This window comes from Herpailurus yagouaroundi, unplaced genomic scaffold, assembly GCF_014898765.1.
Source record: "Herpailurus yagouaroundi ecotype Mexico unplaced genomic scaffold, PumYag 192, whole genome shotgun sequence".
NCBI lineage: Eukaryota > Metazoa > Chordata > Mammalia > Carnivora > Felidae > Herpailurus > Herpailurus yagouaroundi.
Window position 1 is genome coordinate 14,755,816 of NW_024412423.1, and position 17,651 is coordinate 14,773,466.

The 17,651-nt window shown below is 46.6% G+C and overlaps 1 protein-coding gene and 1 long non-coding RNA gene across 4 annotated transcripts in view; one reads left to right on the top strand and one right to left on the bottom strand.

Annotated features, from left to right (window-relative positions):
* MARCHF3 (membrane associated ring-CH-type finger 3) overlaps positions 1-17,651 on the bottom strand; it is a 148,997-nt gene that overhangs the window by 32,328 nt on the left and 99,018 nt on the right. For both annotated transcript variants that reach the window (XM_040444360.1, XM_040444361.1), the window contains exons 2-3: positions 4,661-4,904; positions 966-1,170 (exon numbers count right to left, since the gene is read on the bottom strand). In XM_040444360.1, the coding sequence (XP_040300294.1) occupies positions 966-1,170; positions 4,661-4,848 (393 nt within the window). In that variant the 5' untranslated portion in view covers positions 4,849-4,904. The remainder of the gene's footprint in view (positions 1-965; positions 1,171-4,660; positions 4,905-17,651) is intronic.
* LOC121010637 (uncharacterized) overlaps positions 1-17,651 on the top strand; it is a 49,726-nt gene that overhangs the window by 21,779 nt on the left and 10,296 nt on the right. Inside the window, exons 3-5 of one of the 2 annotated variants that reach the window (XR_005781299.1) lie at positions 8,618-9,196; positions 9,604-9,840; positions 13,729-14,033. This is a non-coding gene — a long non-coding RNA (uncharacterized LOC121010637). Of the gene's footprint in view, positions 1-8,617; positions 9,841-13,728; positions 14,034-17,651 lie in introns of both variants that reach the window. The other variant, XR_005781298.1, reaches the window with a different exon arrangement.

The window sequence follows — 17,651 nt, forward strand, 5'->3', positions numbered from 1 at the left end:
AGCTTAATGCCCAAGTTTTGCTGGGTCAGCTGCTGAAATAAAGAGTGGGTTATCAGCGGGTCTGGATTATAGGCACATAATCTTGATCTTGGTCTCTCTCAATTAGCTCCAGCTCATAATATATTAGAATAGTTATTATTGCTAACATCCAATTTTTAACTGTCTAATAGACATTGAGGGTAGGAGAGAGGGCAAAATAGTCTAGTGATATTTTCCACTTCCCCTAGCTAACGCATAGACCAGACCCTTGGTCTAACGTAGAAATGTGTGGCTCCTAAAATATGAAAGAGTGTCCTGCCATTTTAATAGCTGGGTTGAAATGCCTTCCTTTTAAGAAAAGAGATTCCAATATTAGGTTATTAACTGAAAAAAGCTTGTGTATAATTTCCTAAGAGAGATTTTTTTTTTATTCAAACACTTGGATATGTACTTGGTATTCTTCTAAGTGCTTTAGAAATCTTAATTCATGTAATCCTCATAGTAATTTCAAGAGGTAAAGTTACTTACCTAAGGTCATGGCACTACTCAAATCTAGGAAGTCTGGGTCTGTATCCATTATACTATGCAGCTATATTTTTTCATAGAGACCTCGCAGAGTATGCAAGCCAAATGCCCACGTATCTGTTGCTTCAACTGGGGCAGAGGGTATGCAAAGCGAAAGTATTGTCTCACTTCTCAGGAACGGGAAAATGGACAGCAACTTTATAAACTTCCCCTTTCTCCTCACACTGCTTTCCCATCTCCTGTCTCCACTTCATGGAGATCACTTTTCTACTGTCGGCTCCAGAGTGAGCTCGTGAGCCGTTTCTGTCTGTGTCACGCACACACATGCACACGCACACACACACTTACACATTGCTCCCGCTGTGCTTCATTGAGCTGCGTGGGGTTTGTGATCTGGGCATCAAAGCAGACATCATTTGCTCATTAGAGCTAAGTTTTCAGGACGTGCCCCAATTACTGACCTCCACTAACGGCCTGGGTTTGCGCTCGACTGCAAACTTGAAGTGGCAGAGTTCACAGTAGCTGGTGTTTGAGGATGACAGCCAGTGCTCCAGGCAGCTCCGATGAATTGTCCCCAAGGTCCCTGTGCATTCGCAGGGAGAGAGCAAGTCCTCTTGGCTGCTGCCCTCGTGGCAGATTCTGCACATCGGCCGGTCATTGAAGGGGCTGCAAGAGAAGGAGGGGGGCCTGCTGGTCACCAGGCTGGAGACCATCACCAAGAGGATGGTCCTCTGGCTCTGCGTCCCTCAGACCCTCCCCAGTGGCAGCTGCTCCAACAGGCGCTTGCTTTCAAACCCTAGATGTACGCTCTGTGTACATGGGGGGAGGGGGGGCCCTTGGGCATCTCCCTTCGCCAATATAAAGAAGCAGGGGATGGCCCGGGACCAAAAGTGGGTGAAAGCGAGCGGTGTGTTATTTTTGTCTTGGACGTGAATGTTGTTCAGGCAGACTCCCGATCGAAAAATAAAAACTACTCCTCACCCTTAAAAACAGAAATTGTTTTGAAAAGACACCAACTGTAGTTTCCAGGCAAACTTCGTCTTTTGAATCAAGCCAGGACACTTGGAAAAACTCACGGGTTCTTTTCCTTTCTCCTTCCGTAAGGGTGGGAGAATGAGGGGTGGGAAGTTAACTGGCAGCCAGCTCTCAAGCTGTTGCACAGAACTGAGGTCTGAGCCAGAGCCGTGAGCTGAGCGGCAGGTGATCCTTTGAGCTTTCCTAGGATGCTAAGGATACTAAGCTCAACGCAAGTAATGGGTGTGTCCCACAGAGGTGGCCTGAGTCTAGAGCTCTGCCATGAATTTAGAAAAACCAGCCCTGCGCACTTCTTGAAGGCACACGGTGTGGTGGTTCCTGAGGCAGGTTCTGGAGTGGTGCCTGGGCCTGAACCCCAGCTCTGGTGCCTACCCACACTGGCTAATTTGGTGCGATTAATGTCATGTCTCTGTATGTTAGTTTCCTCATCTCTAAGACAGGCACAAAGAATGGTGCCTTCCTCTTTTTTTTTTTTTTAATATGAAATTTATTGTCAAGTTGGTTTCCATACCCAGTGCTCATCCCAACAGGTGCCCTCCTCAATACCCATCACCCACCCTCCCTTCCCTTCCACCCCCCATCAACCTTCAGATTGTTCTCAGTTTTTAAGAGTCTCTTATGGTTTGGCTCCCTCCCTCTCTAACTACTTTTTTTCCTTCCCCTCCCCCATGGTCTTCTGTTAAGGTTCTCGGGATCCATCTAAGAGTGAAAACATATGGTATCTGTCTTTCTCTGTATGGCTTATTTCACTTAGCATCACACTCTCCAGTTCCATCCATGTTGCTACAAAATGCCATAGTTCATTCTTTCTCATTGCCAAGTAGTATTCCATTGTGTATATAAACTATAATTTCTTTATCCATTCATCAGTTGATGGACATTTAGGCTCTTTCCATAATTTGGCTATTGTTGAGAGTGCTGCTGTCAACATTGGGGTACAAGTGCCCCTATGCATCAGCACTCCTGTATCCCTTGGGTAAATTCCTAGCAGTGCTATTGCTGGGTCATAGGGTAGATCTATTTTTAATTTTTTGAGGAACCTCCACACTGTTTTCCAGAGCGGCTGCACGAATGGTGTCTTCCTCTTGTGTGACTGTGAGGAGAAGTGACAGTTCAAATCAGAAGCTTAGAATAGGGACCAGCCTGTAGTACATGCGTAGTTAGTGGTAACTATTTCTGCTCGCAGAAAAACTCAGGTCAGGAAAAGTCCAATGACACGGCCCTCATCAGGGAAGTTAGTAGCCAATGGAGGGCTCAAACTGACATGGCCTCACCTCCCAATGCACACTGTGTCTTTGTGAGAGGACCATTCCTTTCTGATGGACATATTCTTATGTTGCTTCTCATATTTTTCTTTACTGGGCATTAGGTTTTAAATTATGTTATCACTGTATGTGCCAACCTGAAGAACAGCCTCTGCACCGGTCCTTGCCCAACCTAGACCCATCCCTCTCTTTGACACCATCTTTGGTCCAAATGGAAATGGCCATGGAAGTAACTGCTGTTTCCCAAAGACCTTTCTGGGATGATCCTGGGAACCAGTGAAGGCTTAAAAGAGGAAAAAAATCTTCCCACTTGCCCAGAAGTGGGATCCACTCATGCTCAGGGCTGAGAGAAGGAAGTTTAAGGAGTAGAGTTGACTTTGTCTCTGACTATTCCTGGCCTCCTTCATTCCCACTGAGCCAAATGCACGTGAAAGTCGAAAATCGTCTGGTTTACCTGAGCACCTGGTAGAACACGTGAAAGTGCCTGATCTGTGCGCCTGCGCGCACGCACACAGACAGACACAGACACACACACACACACACACACACACTCACACAACTGGCTCATAGGTCTAAGTCAAGCCTGTTCTTCTGATTAAACAAGGTGTCTGAAGGCTTCAGGGTACACCCGGTCATCTGTCTCAGTTAGCAGGTGAGCAATGGTGCTCATTGCCTCATCATATTCTGAGTCCTAAACCAATTGTTAGAAGCTTTCCAAGAGGTGGGAACATATATATTGACTTTCTTCTACTTTATCCCTTTGCTAGCTGCACAGATTGGCAGAAGGCGGTGTGTGGGGAATGTTTACAAGATGCATGAGTGTGTAAGTCTGTGTTTGGTGGCTTCTGTGTCCAGGCTGGGGTAACGGAAAACGCTGTGGTGCTACCCACAGTCCTGCTGCAGTTGCATGTGGGCCTGTATCTCTACTGTAGGGCTTGGTTGCATTCCTCAGACAAAGATAACCAGTCAACATGTGAGTTACTGGCCCAACCTTCCAGAATCAGGAGTGGTGGTGCCGGCATCTTAGGGCAGGTCCAGTGTTGACAGGCATTTTACATTATTAGATCAAAGTTGCACGTAACTGTTCTGCAAGAAAGCTGGAGAAGCCAAGGAGCACGTATTGGCCGGACAGCCCATGGCTCTCAGTCTGCCACCAGACAAGGGGAGCGCTCCAGGGACCAAGTGCCGGCCTGGATAAGCCATCTCGGGGCTGCTCAGAGCCCACGGCCTTGTTTTGTTTCATCATCCAAGGGAGACAAGCTGTGGGGGCAGGCAGGGTATGTTGTGAAGGATCAGGGGTGAAGGGCCCATGGGGCGCAAAGGAGGGGGCAACAGAAGTGCCCCCACTCCTGAGTGGGGACATACCACAGAAGCGACTCACCCAGAATAGTGCTCCCACCAGGCTGTGCTGATTAGCACAAGCACTAGGAAGGTCACTTCAGAAGTTTTGCCCACAAGTCTAATCACTTTGGCTTTGTCACCGGAATTCAGGTGCCTCCTTCCCTCCTTTCTAACAAAGAGCTACTTTTGTTAGCATAGGGCGACAGAGAGTGTAATTTACCATAGCATTGTCCAAATAACACAGGTAAAGAAAGCCATCCTGTGTCCTGTGGGATCCTTCCCTGCCTGGCTCTCTGCAAGTGTTTTAAGTGGAGAACTCAGGAGTGTGGATTTTAGCATTACACCCCATTGCTATAGAAACGCTGATCAGAGAACTTGTATAGTTTTTTCTTCCCTCAGCACCTCCTCTCACCTGACACAAAGCCCTGAGCACTGTTTACATTCCTTTCAGCATCCTGCATCTGACAGAGTGCTCCGGCTCAGTTACAGATTCATTTATTTAATAGCGGTACTACCTCTGGGTGGCAAGAGTCCGCACTACTGTTGACAGCAGCTGCCCGTCCTTGGCCGAAACTTGCATGACATACTGCGGCTGCCCATTCACGAGGCTGCCACAGTCGTCCACGGTCTTCACCACGGGCGCAGCCGAGCTGGTGCAGTCTGGCAGCACTTCCGGCAGGTGACTGCAGCGGCTGGTTGTCATGGTAACAGACAGCAATTACTCTGCTAATGGCTTCCACGTTCATGCAAGATTTCCATCTAGGAGAGATCAGAAAACAGTTTACTTGGGCAGGGTGGTTAATAGAAAATGGAGAACTACGGGCCACCAACATCGCCGTGTCGTCATTTAATAGGAATAACACGGGGAGCCTAGACATGGTGCATTATCTTGTTACCATGTAACACGTGTGTGCACACACACAGAACCCACGAGAAACAGTGGATGTGGTTGTGAACAAGATGGCGGGCATACGTAAATAGCAGTGTACGTGAACATTTAGGATCCCTGCTCTTGGAGGGGAGAGGGCGTGATGGCTCTGGAGCCAGATCTGAAGAGGAGATAAGCGGTTCTCCTGCTCTGTGCCAGAGAAGCAATAAGTCTTTGTTGACACTCTCTCAAAGTTACTAGAATCTTTATTAAAACCGCTCGCAACTCTTTTTTTCTTGTAAGCAATTTATTTTCCATTCGGCTTCATTCTGAGATGCTAAGATTAAAGAAAGAGAGTAAGGGAAAGAAAAAAAAAGACTTTGGCCAAGTAGCACCTTCTAGGACAATATCTGCCAAAGTGAATCGTTCAATTAATGTACCACGTTTCTGACCATTGCCATATCTGTGTCCCATAATGCAATTATCTACTTAATATATCTTGACAATTAACTTCCTTTAAAAACTTAACCTATTTTAGCCTTGTCTTAAAAAGTTATTCATGAGAAATGATTAGCTGGATGAGGTCGTTATATTGTTTCCTAAGGGACATCACAATCGAGACATTAGAATTGAGTTTTTGTTAGTGGAATACCTAAAATCCAGGGACACTGCATCATCATAGAGGAACGCAAGAAATGATGACGAATGAGCTCTCTACAGGCTCTTAAAATGCATTCTTAGTAAAGGCCTTGCCTCCCTGACACACAGTCTGTCACAGGGCCTGCAATGAATTCTGTCCCCGATCAGTGTGGTGGGGGCTTGAACCAGACCTCAAATTAAAAGCACCCAGATGCACCGGTGTGAGCAACCCCACCGTATCCAGTAACAGGTCTGCATGCGATACATGAGAAACAGACATCTTTACAGAAACTTGCAGGTATTGAATCTCACCTCTAGGAATATGGCTATTTCTGCCCAGCCTGCTCATCTCAAGCTCCAGAGCCCATGATAGCCCAGACTCTATAGACAGAGGCAGGACTGGTTGACGGATGGAGTTCACATCAACAACCAGACTGGATGGTAAAGGCCCCAAATCAAAATAAATCCACCTCACAGCCCCCGAAAGATTTTTGGAATTCCTCAGTGGGTTGCTTTCTCCTAGCTGTTTCTCCTGGTTATCATACAGTACTTGACTCCTATGGGTCTGGGAAACAGGATCATCCCAACTTCCAGAACAATTTGCATCTACTGGCTGTTATTAGGATGAGAACATAGTGCTTGCAGGTGAACTTGAACTGACACTATCCCTCCCGAAAAGCACATGTCAAGGAGCCTGGCCATCAGGGGCAACTGGACAGGAACGGAATCCCCTCCTTGTGCTGAGGTGTCTGGCTGGCCTTGCTCCAGCATGTTCCTGTTCCTGTCCATGGCCGTCACCATTGCTCTTAGTGTTTGTGATCTGGCCTGTCCTGGGAGACCTCTGGAAGCCGGAAGTGAGGACGGGGTAGTGGACAACCAGCCCTGGTCAGAGGCCCGATGTAGGGACACAGGCAGGGCTGTCCCCACATGTTGTCGTCACCTCCCTGGTGGGCTTTCCAACCACCAGGCACTGGGCAGTCAAGGACACACCCGGATAATTAGCCAGTGTGGTTTTGCTTTTTATTTTTTATTATTTTTTAAAAGTTTCTTCATTTATTTTGAGAAAGAGAGAGAGGGACTTTGAGCATGCATAGGGGAGGGGCAGAGAGAGAGAAACAGAATCCTGAGCAGACTCCGCGCTGTCAGCCCAGAGCCTGAAGCGCGGCCCAAACCCACGAACCATGAGATCATGACCTACGCTGAAACCAAGAGTCGGACACTTTACCAACTGAGCCACCCAGGTACCCCTGGTTTTGCTTTTTAAATAGGATATGTTGCCTTTGTTTGTTTGTTTTTAATACTGTAAAAGCCAGAAATGTATGTTATAGAAAGTACAGAAAAGTACAAAGAAAACAACACGACTCACAGATGATCCCACCACTTGGATAACCACAGTAAACTTTCTGGGTGGATGCCTTTTTAATTTTTGGCAGGGTTAACAGGGCAGAGTTGATTTGTAACTGAGGCCAGATTTTTTTTTTTTTTTTTTTTTTTTTTTAGTAATTGAGTTATAGTAGCTCTCAGGCCACAGAACAAAAGGATGTTCAAAGACCGACTTCTAAAACTCTGTCTACTCCCCCTTCCCTATCCCTGCTCTTATAAAACCCCATTGACGTGATCTTAAATTCTAATAATGCCTCCTAGTCACCAAGTGTAACTTCCTGGCACAGCTCTCTTGCCTCACAAGGCAGCCATAGATAAAGAGCCAGGGATGTATTGGCAGGAAAAGCAGACACAGTGACCTTCTTGCCGCATGGAATCATTATGTCTGGATGCATTCTATGAGTCTATTTTCAGGTTCTGCATAACTTCAACTCCTAGGACCAAACGCTCCCTCCCTATGCTCGATGGCATGGGGAGGAGGCAGAGGAGAGATGCACAGAGGGAGAAGATGAGACCCAGGCAGTCAGTAATTAAGCTAACTCTAGTGACGGGACATCACTCAGGCACACAATGTCCCCAAGTTCGTTCACTTATAACCTAGATTAAGTTCTCATCAAAGGAAGCAATTCTAAATATATGACCTAAATCTGCAATAAAATGCCCTTACAACAATTCACGAAGTAGAGTTCCCTTTAAACTTATTTTATATCTGTAATTTCACTTCTGGGTGATATACTTCATCATTTAATTTCCCTTCTCAAAGGCAAAAGGGATCATCAGTGGTCTGATCAGTTCATTTCATTCACAGTGGGTGCTGGGCACGGAGTTGAGCATAAAGGGAAGGAAGGCTCCTCTATGTTGCCTTCTCCTGCAAGCAAGCCCTGAACCCAACTTGGGACCTGATGGATATGATGCTCCAGTCCAGCACTCACTGAATACACCACCATATTCACAGACCACCATGCATCAGAATAATCTTGAGGTACCAAGCCTGGCATGCCCATGATGAGTTCACACACTTTGAAGAGATCATGTCTTTTTTTTTTTTTTTTTTAATATTTATTTATTTTGAGGGAGACAGCACAAGCAGGGGAGGGGCAGAAAGACAGGGAGGGAGAGAGACAGAGAGAGACAGAGAGAGAGACAGAGAGAGAGAATCTAAAGCAGGCTCCAGGCATGCTCAGCATGGAGCCTGAGGTGGGGCTTGATCCCACGACCATGAGATCATGACCTGAGCCAAAATCAAGAGTCAGACACTTAATCCACTGAACCACCCACGGGTGCCCCTACAAGATCATATCTTGAATTGAAAATTGGATAGAAGGGATTATGCAGAGCATGGGCACCTGAGATCATGGTGGGAAGGGCTAAGTTGGTTCTGACCCCACAAGAGTGGATCTAGTCATCTCCCCAGGTGGAGGAGGAGGAGACTGTCCCCAGTCTCAGTCAAAAGGAAGCACAGAGGCCTAGACCGGGCCTGGGGCAGGAGTGGGCCTGTGTAGGCTGCATGCACCAATTGGCATACATATGTGGCAGCAGGGGCAGTGACAAATGGCCCACTGCATTTCCCTGTCTCCTTTAGGGCCACCTGGGAAAAGAGCAGGCTGTTGCTGTGGATGCTGGAAAGAGCTGAGCTGTCGGTTTGCAGCCTGACTGGGCTTCCACTGGTCTTTCTGCAAAATTTCAAGCACCAATTCGACCGCTTTCTTATCAGCACTGCTGCTCTTGTGGGAACATGTCTTCCTGGTTCAGCCAAGAATTCTGCTGTCTGGGATTGTTCAGGACAAAACCACAGTGCCCGTGGGGGGTGGTGTGTCTGTGTAAACTTGAACATCAGATTGCACTGGTAGGGCAGGTCCTTTGTTGGCCAGGCTTGACACCTTGTATTCTTTCTTTCTCAGGCTGTGAATAGAACATGATTTGGCATCGGCCAAATCCATCTGCACAGAGTGAAAAGGAAGGCGCTAGGTGCAGGAGAGGGAGCCGGCAAAAGAGGAGGGAGTGGCTAAATGAATGAAAGCCTGATGAGACCATTGTGAAGATTAAAAAGGCCTGTTTGTTAAACTGTGACCCCTTTAAAGGACAGTACAGGTTTTACCAAAGCAAGAACCCAGCCGGGCTACGGCTAATTGCTGCCATGTTTCTGAACGGTCTGCCTTTGGTAAGTGATTTCCATGGGAACATGGCTGGCACCACGAGGATGCGGCCGGAGGACGTGGGGGAGGGGAAGGCAGGGGCCCTCTGTTCACCTCCTCAGCCCCCCTGGCCCCAGCAGTCCCTGAAACCTCCCTGAGGATCACAGAGTTATGGGAGGAAGCTCTGTTCTCAGAGGCAGGGCACCCACGCCTGCACCTTGGCTCATTGCTCACCTGGCTAAATCACATAGCCTCTCAGCCTTTGTGGAGATCTCTTGCGTATTTGGAATAAAGGCACTAATATTCCTGAGCCACTTGATCGGGTTGTTTGTGAGGCCTAAAATAATACCTGTGAACACGCTCCGTAAACTGGGATGAGCCGCGTGCAGGGGACTATTGCCACGTTAACCTTAATTTCTGCTCTTTTTTCTAGGCTGAGTTGCATCTTGTTTCTCTCTTTGAAAACTCCCTTCCCCCGTGGCTGGTCAGTTTCCACCATGCTGTACCTCTGGATCATGCTTGAGCTCTGACGTTGTACTGCTCCGACTCTCTTGGTGGGGGAGCACGAAGGGACCCTCTTCCCTGAACATCTATTTCTCTTCCTCAGCCCTGTCTCCTTCAGATCCCTGCACACAGGTTGTCACCTGTCCATGATGAATGTTTAGTGAAGGTATGTATTATGTTTGAGAGATTTGGGTTTATTTGTTACAGCAGCTGCCATTATCTTAGCTTATCTAGTATGTGATAAATATACTAGGAAATAAAATGCAAGCCACGCCCCCAAGTGCCTGCTTCTATCAGAACTGTATTTTCAGCGGCAACTCAACTTGAATCTTTTAGTTGTAGGACAACAAGATGTCTGGGGGAGGAATCTGTTATTTTGGCACCTCTGTTTGGGTGTACAAGTTATCATGGGGTTTAAAGGTGAAAATAAGAGCATAAGAGTATGTGTGTTAGCTGGCACTAACCTGGTCAGGAAGGCTGCCTGGGCAGTGGACTAAGCAGGCCCAAGCCTGGAGAGGCAATCTGTGGCAAGAATGGACCTCCAAATTCGATGCTAGTAATTCCTGAGATTTTTAACAAGCACGCTCCTTAGGTCTCAATATGTTCTAGAAGGGTGCCCTGTCACTCTCACAACCAGAGTCGGTCCACAAAGCAAATCCAAGAAGCGAATGTATTCATTCTTTTGTCCGCTCAAAGAAATATTTTCTGAGAGATGACTAGGTACTCCTTCGAAGTTGCTGATGGTGTAGTGTCCAGACCTTTCAAGCCAGGCTTTGCATTTCTTGAGGAATGTTTCCCAGAACCTCTTCGGGGCTGCAGAGCCATGAGGGCAAGGCATCTTTCCACTAGCAATCATGCCTTTGCTTACTTGGGGGAAACTGCCCTACATTTGTGGGGGGCTGGAGGATGCAAATGCACAACTGAGGAATGGCTCGATGGCTTTCTGCTCCCACAGAACTGCACATCATTCACCCTGGTCCAGGATTCAGAAGGTGGACCTCCGTTTTACATGATACTTGCCTCAGGAGTATCTCTAAAACGTCCCTTCGCCTTCCTAGAGGGGCTGCATACTCAGGGGGGCAAGGCCTCCAAGGATGAGACCAATGAGCGGGCAGGACAAGTCAGTTGGTGATTGAAACGAAAAAAAAAAAAAGGCAATAAAGGCTGTCCAGGAACTTCCCCCTCTGAGGGAGACTTTTAGACTCTGAATTCTAAGAACAGTCTCAGAGAATTAAGAATGCTCTTTGATAGAACATTTCCCTGGCTTTTGAGGCATGTTATAACCAGGCAGTGCCCTGCATGCCTGATGAACTGACTTGGGAGTATCTGGAATGTTCAGACAAAATGAAGGCAGGCGGGAAATCACACACTGACCTTCCTTTCCAATGAAAATGGAGCAAATGACTAATTTCAAAACCATTAACATGTAAAAGCGGCATATTTCTTCTGAGGACAGGGCACAAAGGCTCTCTAAGGAGATTGCTGGGACATGATTACCAGCAACATTCAAGTTTTCAAAAACACGCCAAGGAGGCTATTCACTAAGAGTGGGTAGCGGTAAAGTAGCTGCTTCATTAAACTGAAATAGCCTCAGCAGAGCTGTGCTTTCAGACCCACGCTACCAAATTATACGTTTCTTTTCTGGATGCTTCACTGACCTCATTATGTGGAGCGAAGGGTTTGTCATTCCAAATAAAGTGACCGTCCAAGTCTTTACAAACATGTCCGTCAGGCGCCTCATGAGACTGCGCACTGCCACACTGCCTGGCCCAGTGGGTTAAAAACCAAAAAAGCAAAAAACAAAAACAACAACAAAAAAAACGTGCCTTTTTGTTTTCTCATTATGCTCCGCTTACGTGCGCACTGTCACACTTGCATAGCAGAGTAAGCAGGCGAAATGCCGGTTTCCGAGCATTAAGGAGGTTTTGATGTGGGGGTAAAGACACTTTCTTGAGGAAAGCGTAAACACCGGTGATGAATCAGGCGGGGGGGAAAAGAAATCCAGACTAGCATGAAGGCAAGTTGGATCCAGAGAGTTCCAATCACACAGTGTCTTTTTGAAAGTGACACACGGAGTTATTTATCCCTTCCCTGTTATTAGTTTTGATTATCCATCCATGTTGTTATTTTATTTTTTTTTTCATGTTGTTATTTTTGACTTTCAGTCACAAGAAGCACCAGAAGTATCGGGCTAATTTTTTTTTTTTTTCATTTAAAATTACAAATTTTCTCTTCAGGCAGGTAAAATCCTCTCGTTCTGCTGAAGGCAAATCAAGTAACAATTATAGTGTTTATACATATTTTTTCCCCCTCAAGAAGTACTCATAAAATTAATTCGGATTTTGGAGGCTATCCATTTTTTCATTTAATTTTAATTATAGAGATGAAAATGGCAATTAAAAATCCCACAACTGCCTTGTGTGTTCAAAGACACAGCGGCAGCTGAGTCACACTTGCAAGTGACAACAGGACCCGGGACACAGACCCCTGCTTCCCAAGGCGGGGGTGAGCGTGGGGTAGGGCTCTCTGATGAGTTCTGGGGACCGGGGAGCAATCAGGACACATCAGAAATGTTTAAGTGACAAGCTGAAAAACCACAGAGGGGAGCAGGCAAAAGAGAGTAAGACATTCCGGGACATCGCAGGGAGATGAAAAAGAAAAGCGTATTCTTCAAATGACATTCGGCATGCCTAGCACCCAACAGCTGCCTGTCTAGCCTAAGGAAAAGTGTGGAGGGTACAACATGCTAACCAGGATATCTGGTGATACAGGGGGTAAATGTTTCAGCTCCAAAGGAGGGCAGAATAAACCCTAAGAACCAGAAGTCCCCGGTCTGTCACTTCACTCGTATTCATTTTCTACCAGCATCCAGGCGAATGCCCACCATAGAGGAAGTTGTACCTCACTCATCTTTTCTGTGCAAACAGCCCTGTGCCCGGTGTGTAGGTGTGCCTAACCTCAGCCTCCCACCCCCGAGAATACAGCCAGCTGTTAGCGTATTTTCAGCCCGGGTGCCTTGGGGCTTTCCCCGTCTGCATTTCACCAAGACCATGGGGAGGCTGCACTCTTGCCCTCTCCCAGGGTCTTGTCCAAGCTCTACGTTCTGCCAGGTTCTGGGAGCGCAGGCCTCACTTCAGGCCCTTGAGGTCCCAAGAGACTTGGCTCCATTACCCTTGGCTTCAGCGCAAGGTTGACTTAAGTGGCTCAGCGTGGTGAGGAGTATTAAGGCAAGCACAGAGTAAAGATGAAAACTCTTTGGATCTCACTTTTCAGCCCTGTCTTTGGTATTACAGAGGGACTCCCTGTCGTGTGCTTCATAACATTAAAAGCCTCCCAAATTCCACATGTGCTCATTATCTCACATGTGCTCTAGAGACGTGCCGGAGCCTCTGGGTGTCTTTGCGTTGCTTTTGTACATATTTGGCTTTGGGGTCAGGAGCACTCTGGGATGGTGGGGGGGAAGGGGACAGAGCCCTGGCTTATATCTGCCACCCAGCGCTTATGAATGGACGAGACTTACCCGGCGCTAAGCCTCATTTTCCTCCCTGACACTGAGGACCTGGGATAGGTGTGTGCCTGGCATGTGGAAGGCACTTGGTAACAGACAGTGCTTAAGACTGTAGTGCAGCGGGGTCAGCTTACAACAGCTGGGGGCCAGGGAGGGTGTGAGGGGTTCCTTCCAGATCCCTTACCTGGCTCATCCCCTCTACAAGCCCTCCTTGCTACCCTCGCATCTGCCCAAGCAAACATCTCACGGAAGCACAACCGCTGACATCTGCTTTGACAGTCTTGTGTAAATATAGCTAAAAAGCACAAAAACATCCCCCTGGAATGACTCTTCTTGGCCCTTCGACTCTGTTCCCTGCCTCTCCGCGACACACACTCACACACATACGCATACATGCAGAGACAAGCCACAGCTTCTTTTTTGGTGCTTCCTGAAAATAAACGGGTCTAGTCTTTTAAATCAAGGTGCAAACAAGCACACGAAAACGCACCACATAGCCAACGACTGAGTTATCCGTGATCACTTGATCACTTAATCTCTTCCCAGGGTCTTCTGGATTCTTGTTCTTCACCCCCTACTGGCGGGGAATGAGGCCTCTTTCTTCCTTCCTACCTACCTCGGTGCAAAGCATTCAATGAACTCCTTCAAAGGAATCTGAGGAGTCACTTTGTCCTCGTGGGAGCACATGCCCCCTTCTGGCCTGTGCTCCTTTCGCTGCCTGGTCCAGCTTACCCTGCGTCTTGACATCAATCCCTGCATCTGACACAGCCCCCATTCGCTGGAGTATCGGCTTCATCTGGGCTTTTTCGGTGTGAGGACCAGCCAGCGCTGTCCCCAAGCCTCCCGTGCAGGTGAGTATGTTATTTTTTCTTTTTAAGTTTATTTTTAAAATTTACTTTGAGAAAGAGAGACAGGCAGAGAGGAGGAGAGACAGAATTCTAAGCTGGCTCTGTGCTGTCAGCGCAGAGCCCGACGTGGGGCTAGAGCTCACAAACTATGAGATCATGTCCTGAGCTGAGCTGAAGAGTCAGCTGCTGAGTATTTTTAAAGCCTGTTAGAAATGTCGCAGCACATCACGTACATGGAGGACTGTTTTCACCAGAACATCCCGTTAGGCCCCGTGGCCGCTTAGAAAGAAGGTCCTGAATCAAATATCTGGTCTGTTCATTTCTTTGTATATCCAGCCCCGCCAAAAAGAAGGGGTGAGTTTCCTTAACCTGATCCAGCCTGTTTGACAGAAACAAAACAACTTTATACTGACACTGAATTAAATTCTCATCCAAGATAAAACAGTCAAATATTATACAGAGGTCTGTCTATCTTTACTTTTAAATTTTCATCTGATGGGTTTTCCTTCAGAACATACAAAAAAAATTACACTATTAATAGCAATAGTGTGAATATATTTTTCTATTTTCATAGCACTATTCATTTGCCATTCTCTAAGTGCTTAATAAATACAGTGGGTCTTTACTGCCTTCCAGGGTGAAAATAACAGTTATGCCCCCACAGAGCTCATTCATTTGCTTTATGGGCTAAAAAATCTCTAGTGTGTCACAAATTAACAAAATGTTCCTGAGGACTGTGTTTTATTCTTGAATCTCCAATTTCACTAATAAATGTGAAAAACACATGTAGCCAGATAAGCCCCTGGAGACCAACCACTGCGGATGCTGAAGAAAGCAAGTTATTCCAGCTAAGATCAGCATTCACTTTTCCACCAGAGACTATTTGTTACCCAAATTCCCCTCCAATTGCTTGATGTAAGGCAATGGAATTGGTTTGCAGTGACTACCCCCAAAAGCTAACAAAACAAGTTTTTCTTTTAAAAAAGGATACCTTCAAAAAATAATCCTTTTTTTTTTTTTTTTTTTTTTTATCATCAGATAATGACCTTTTTCTAGTCACGGCCCCAGTGGATCCACACACTCCCACCTCTGAGAGAGATCTGTTATTCTTCTCCTTAATATTTTCAGCATGAAAAATTTTAAGCAGAGAGAATACTAAGTAAACTGACGTAGATATACTCCCATCATGCCATTTTGACAACGAATCAAAATTTTGCCACACTTGTTTCTCCTTCCCTCCTTTTCTTCTTTCCTATGAAGATTATTTTAATGTTTATTTATTTTGAAAGAGCGTGTGTGCATGCGTGTGCACGACTGGGGGGAGGGGCAGAGAGAGAGAGAGGGAGAGAGAATCCCAAGCAGGTTCCGTGCTGATATTGGGGTTCGATCCCACCAACTGTGAGATCATGACCTGAGCTGAAATCAAGAGTAGGATGCTCAACCGACTGAGCCACCCAGGCACCCCAGTATGCAACATTTAGATGTCTATTTATGTACCTCTTACTTGCCATCTCCTTTTCTTCTCCCTGCCACTATCTTGCTGAAGGAAGCCACATTCAAAATTGGCTTTCTTGTGGTATCATTTAATTTGTTCCTCTATCCCCTATGTTTTCTGTAAACGTGTAAGTGGCCTTGATAGAGTTCCACTCTTAGGCAACAATAGCTCATAGGTGACACTGTATACTTCTCATTGTATCACAACAGGAGACACCTAATGGGTGTCCCATTTTTAATGGGTTCAAGTGATGGCGGATGATTCCCTCATCCTTCCCCATCAATATTCTAATGGTCTAATGATTGCACCCATGGATGACAGTCGCTTGAAGCAATTATTTTATTTGGGGGCCACAAAATTAAGCTTTCCAAGTGGAACTTCCCTTCACCTTTAGTAGCAAGAATTCTGGAAACAACTTTCCTTCATCAACCAGTGCAATCTGGTTATGCTGAAGTCCGATTTGCATAGAAAACGCATGATCGCTGTTTAATTCTTTCCTTTGATTGTCAACTTTCAGAGTAAGGAATCTGTGCCTTAGTTACATGGTACAGTAACTGAGTTGTTTTGTTATCCTGTGTATTATTCTTGAAGGTCCACCTGTTTTTACTGAAATTAAGGAAAAAAACAAGTCAGACCCCCTCACCATAACTAACCCTCCTTCTCATATTGAGAACTGGACTTGTGGTTTAAATGGACACAAAATAACTCAAGGGCCTGGTCTCTGCCACTGAGCGCTCTCAGTAAGAAGGCCAAGCACTGGTTCTCTCACCTGCTCTGGTGTCTGACTTTGTCTTTTTTTTTTTTTTTTTTTAACGTTTATTTTTGAGAGAGAGAGAGACAGAGCACAAGCAGGGGAGGGCCAGAGAGAGAAGGAGACACAGAATCCTGAAACAGGATCCAGGCTCTGAGCGGTCAGCACACAGCCCGATGTGGGGCTTGAACCCACGAACCGTGAGATCATGACCTGAGCTGAAGGTGGATGCTTAACCAAGACTGAGCCCCCCAGGCGCCCTGGTGTCTGACTTTGTCTTGATGGTTGATGTAGTCTTTCCTTAAGCTGAACTTCCCTCATAGACCGAGGGCTTCTGCATTGACTAATCTCCTGGGAAAATGAAAACAAATCTAAAAGGTCGCCTCTTTTGCTTACTGCGACACAGACCACTTGGTGTCACTTGCCCCCGTAGACTTCCGCCATCATATTATTTACTGGATGCATCTGAAGGAAGCAGACTGGCAGAACCACATGGCTTCAGACTGACTAGCTGAGGTCGCTGGGCCTGTATCAGTTGGACCTTGTCTGTGACTCATCAGGAAGCCATTCTCACCCAATGAAGCCTGCAGGTGCCATCTGGCTTGGCCACACCCTGCTCCGGGGTTGCGGTAATAACACAGTAACGTGCTGGGCAAGCTTCCACCGGCGGAAAAATACGCACTGTGGGTGAAATCTGCCCATGTAATGAGAAACAGTTCCCCTTTTCTCTTCTCACTAATAAGGGTGAAAACATTTAGGCCATTCATGGGTATTCCCCAAAGAGGCATTTATAAGTCTTCTTTAGCAATGGCTGATGAGTGTCTCTGAGACTGACAGGAATCCAGGGTCTTTTTGGCTCTCTAAGAGCAGAGACATTTTCTGCCCATTACTGCCTTGTTTTGCTGACAGGCACCTGTCAGTTAGACATTAAAACAGAGTGATAATGGGGAGATAATATGCTGGCTCTGTCCACACACTTCAAGAGGGAAGCACTCAAGAAAAATGTGTATTTTGGGAAACCTAGATGCTCATGTGCCCATCTGCATTTCTATTTAGTTTGAAATTGAGTGCAGAATAATAAAGCAGTGAGAAGAGGGATAACAGGGAGACCCGGATCAGAAGAGCTTCCCAAGTGGCCCTGCAGACGCCAGTGTGGGTGTCCTGCTCTAAGCAGGGGGAATGGCTTAGGAAATGCATGCCAGACAGGAGGAGCAGGACAGACGCTCCCCCCTCCCCTCCCCGCGCCCGGCAGGCTTCACTGGAACTCCCTGAGAGCTGCTGAACTAAGGAACTGGCAGAAAAATATCTTCCAGGACTTTGTAAATGGAGGACTTTCACACATTCTGCAAAAGTGCAAATACCCTCTTTTGAGAGA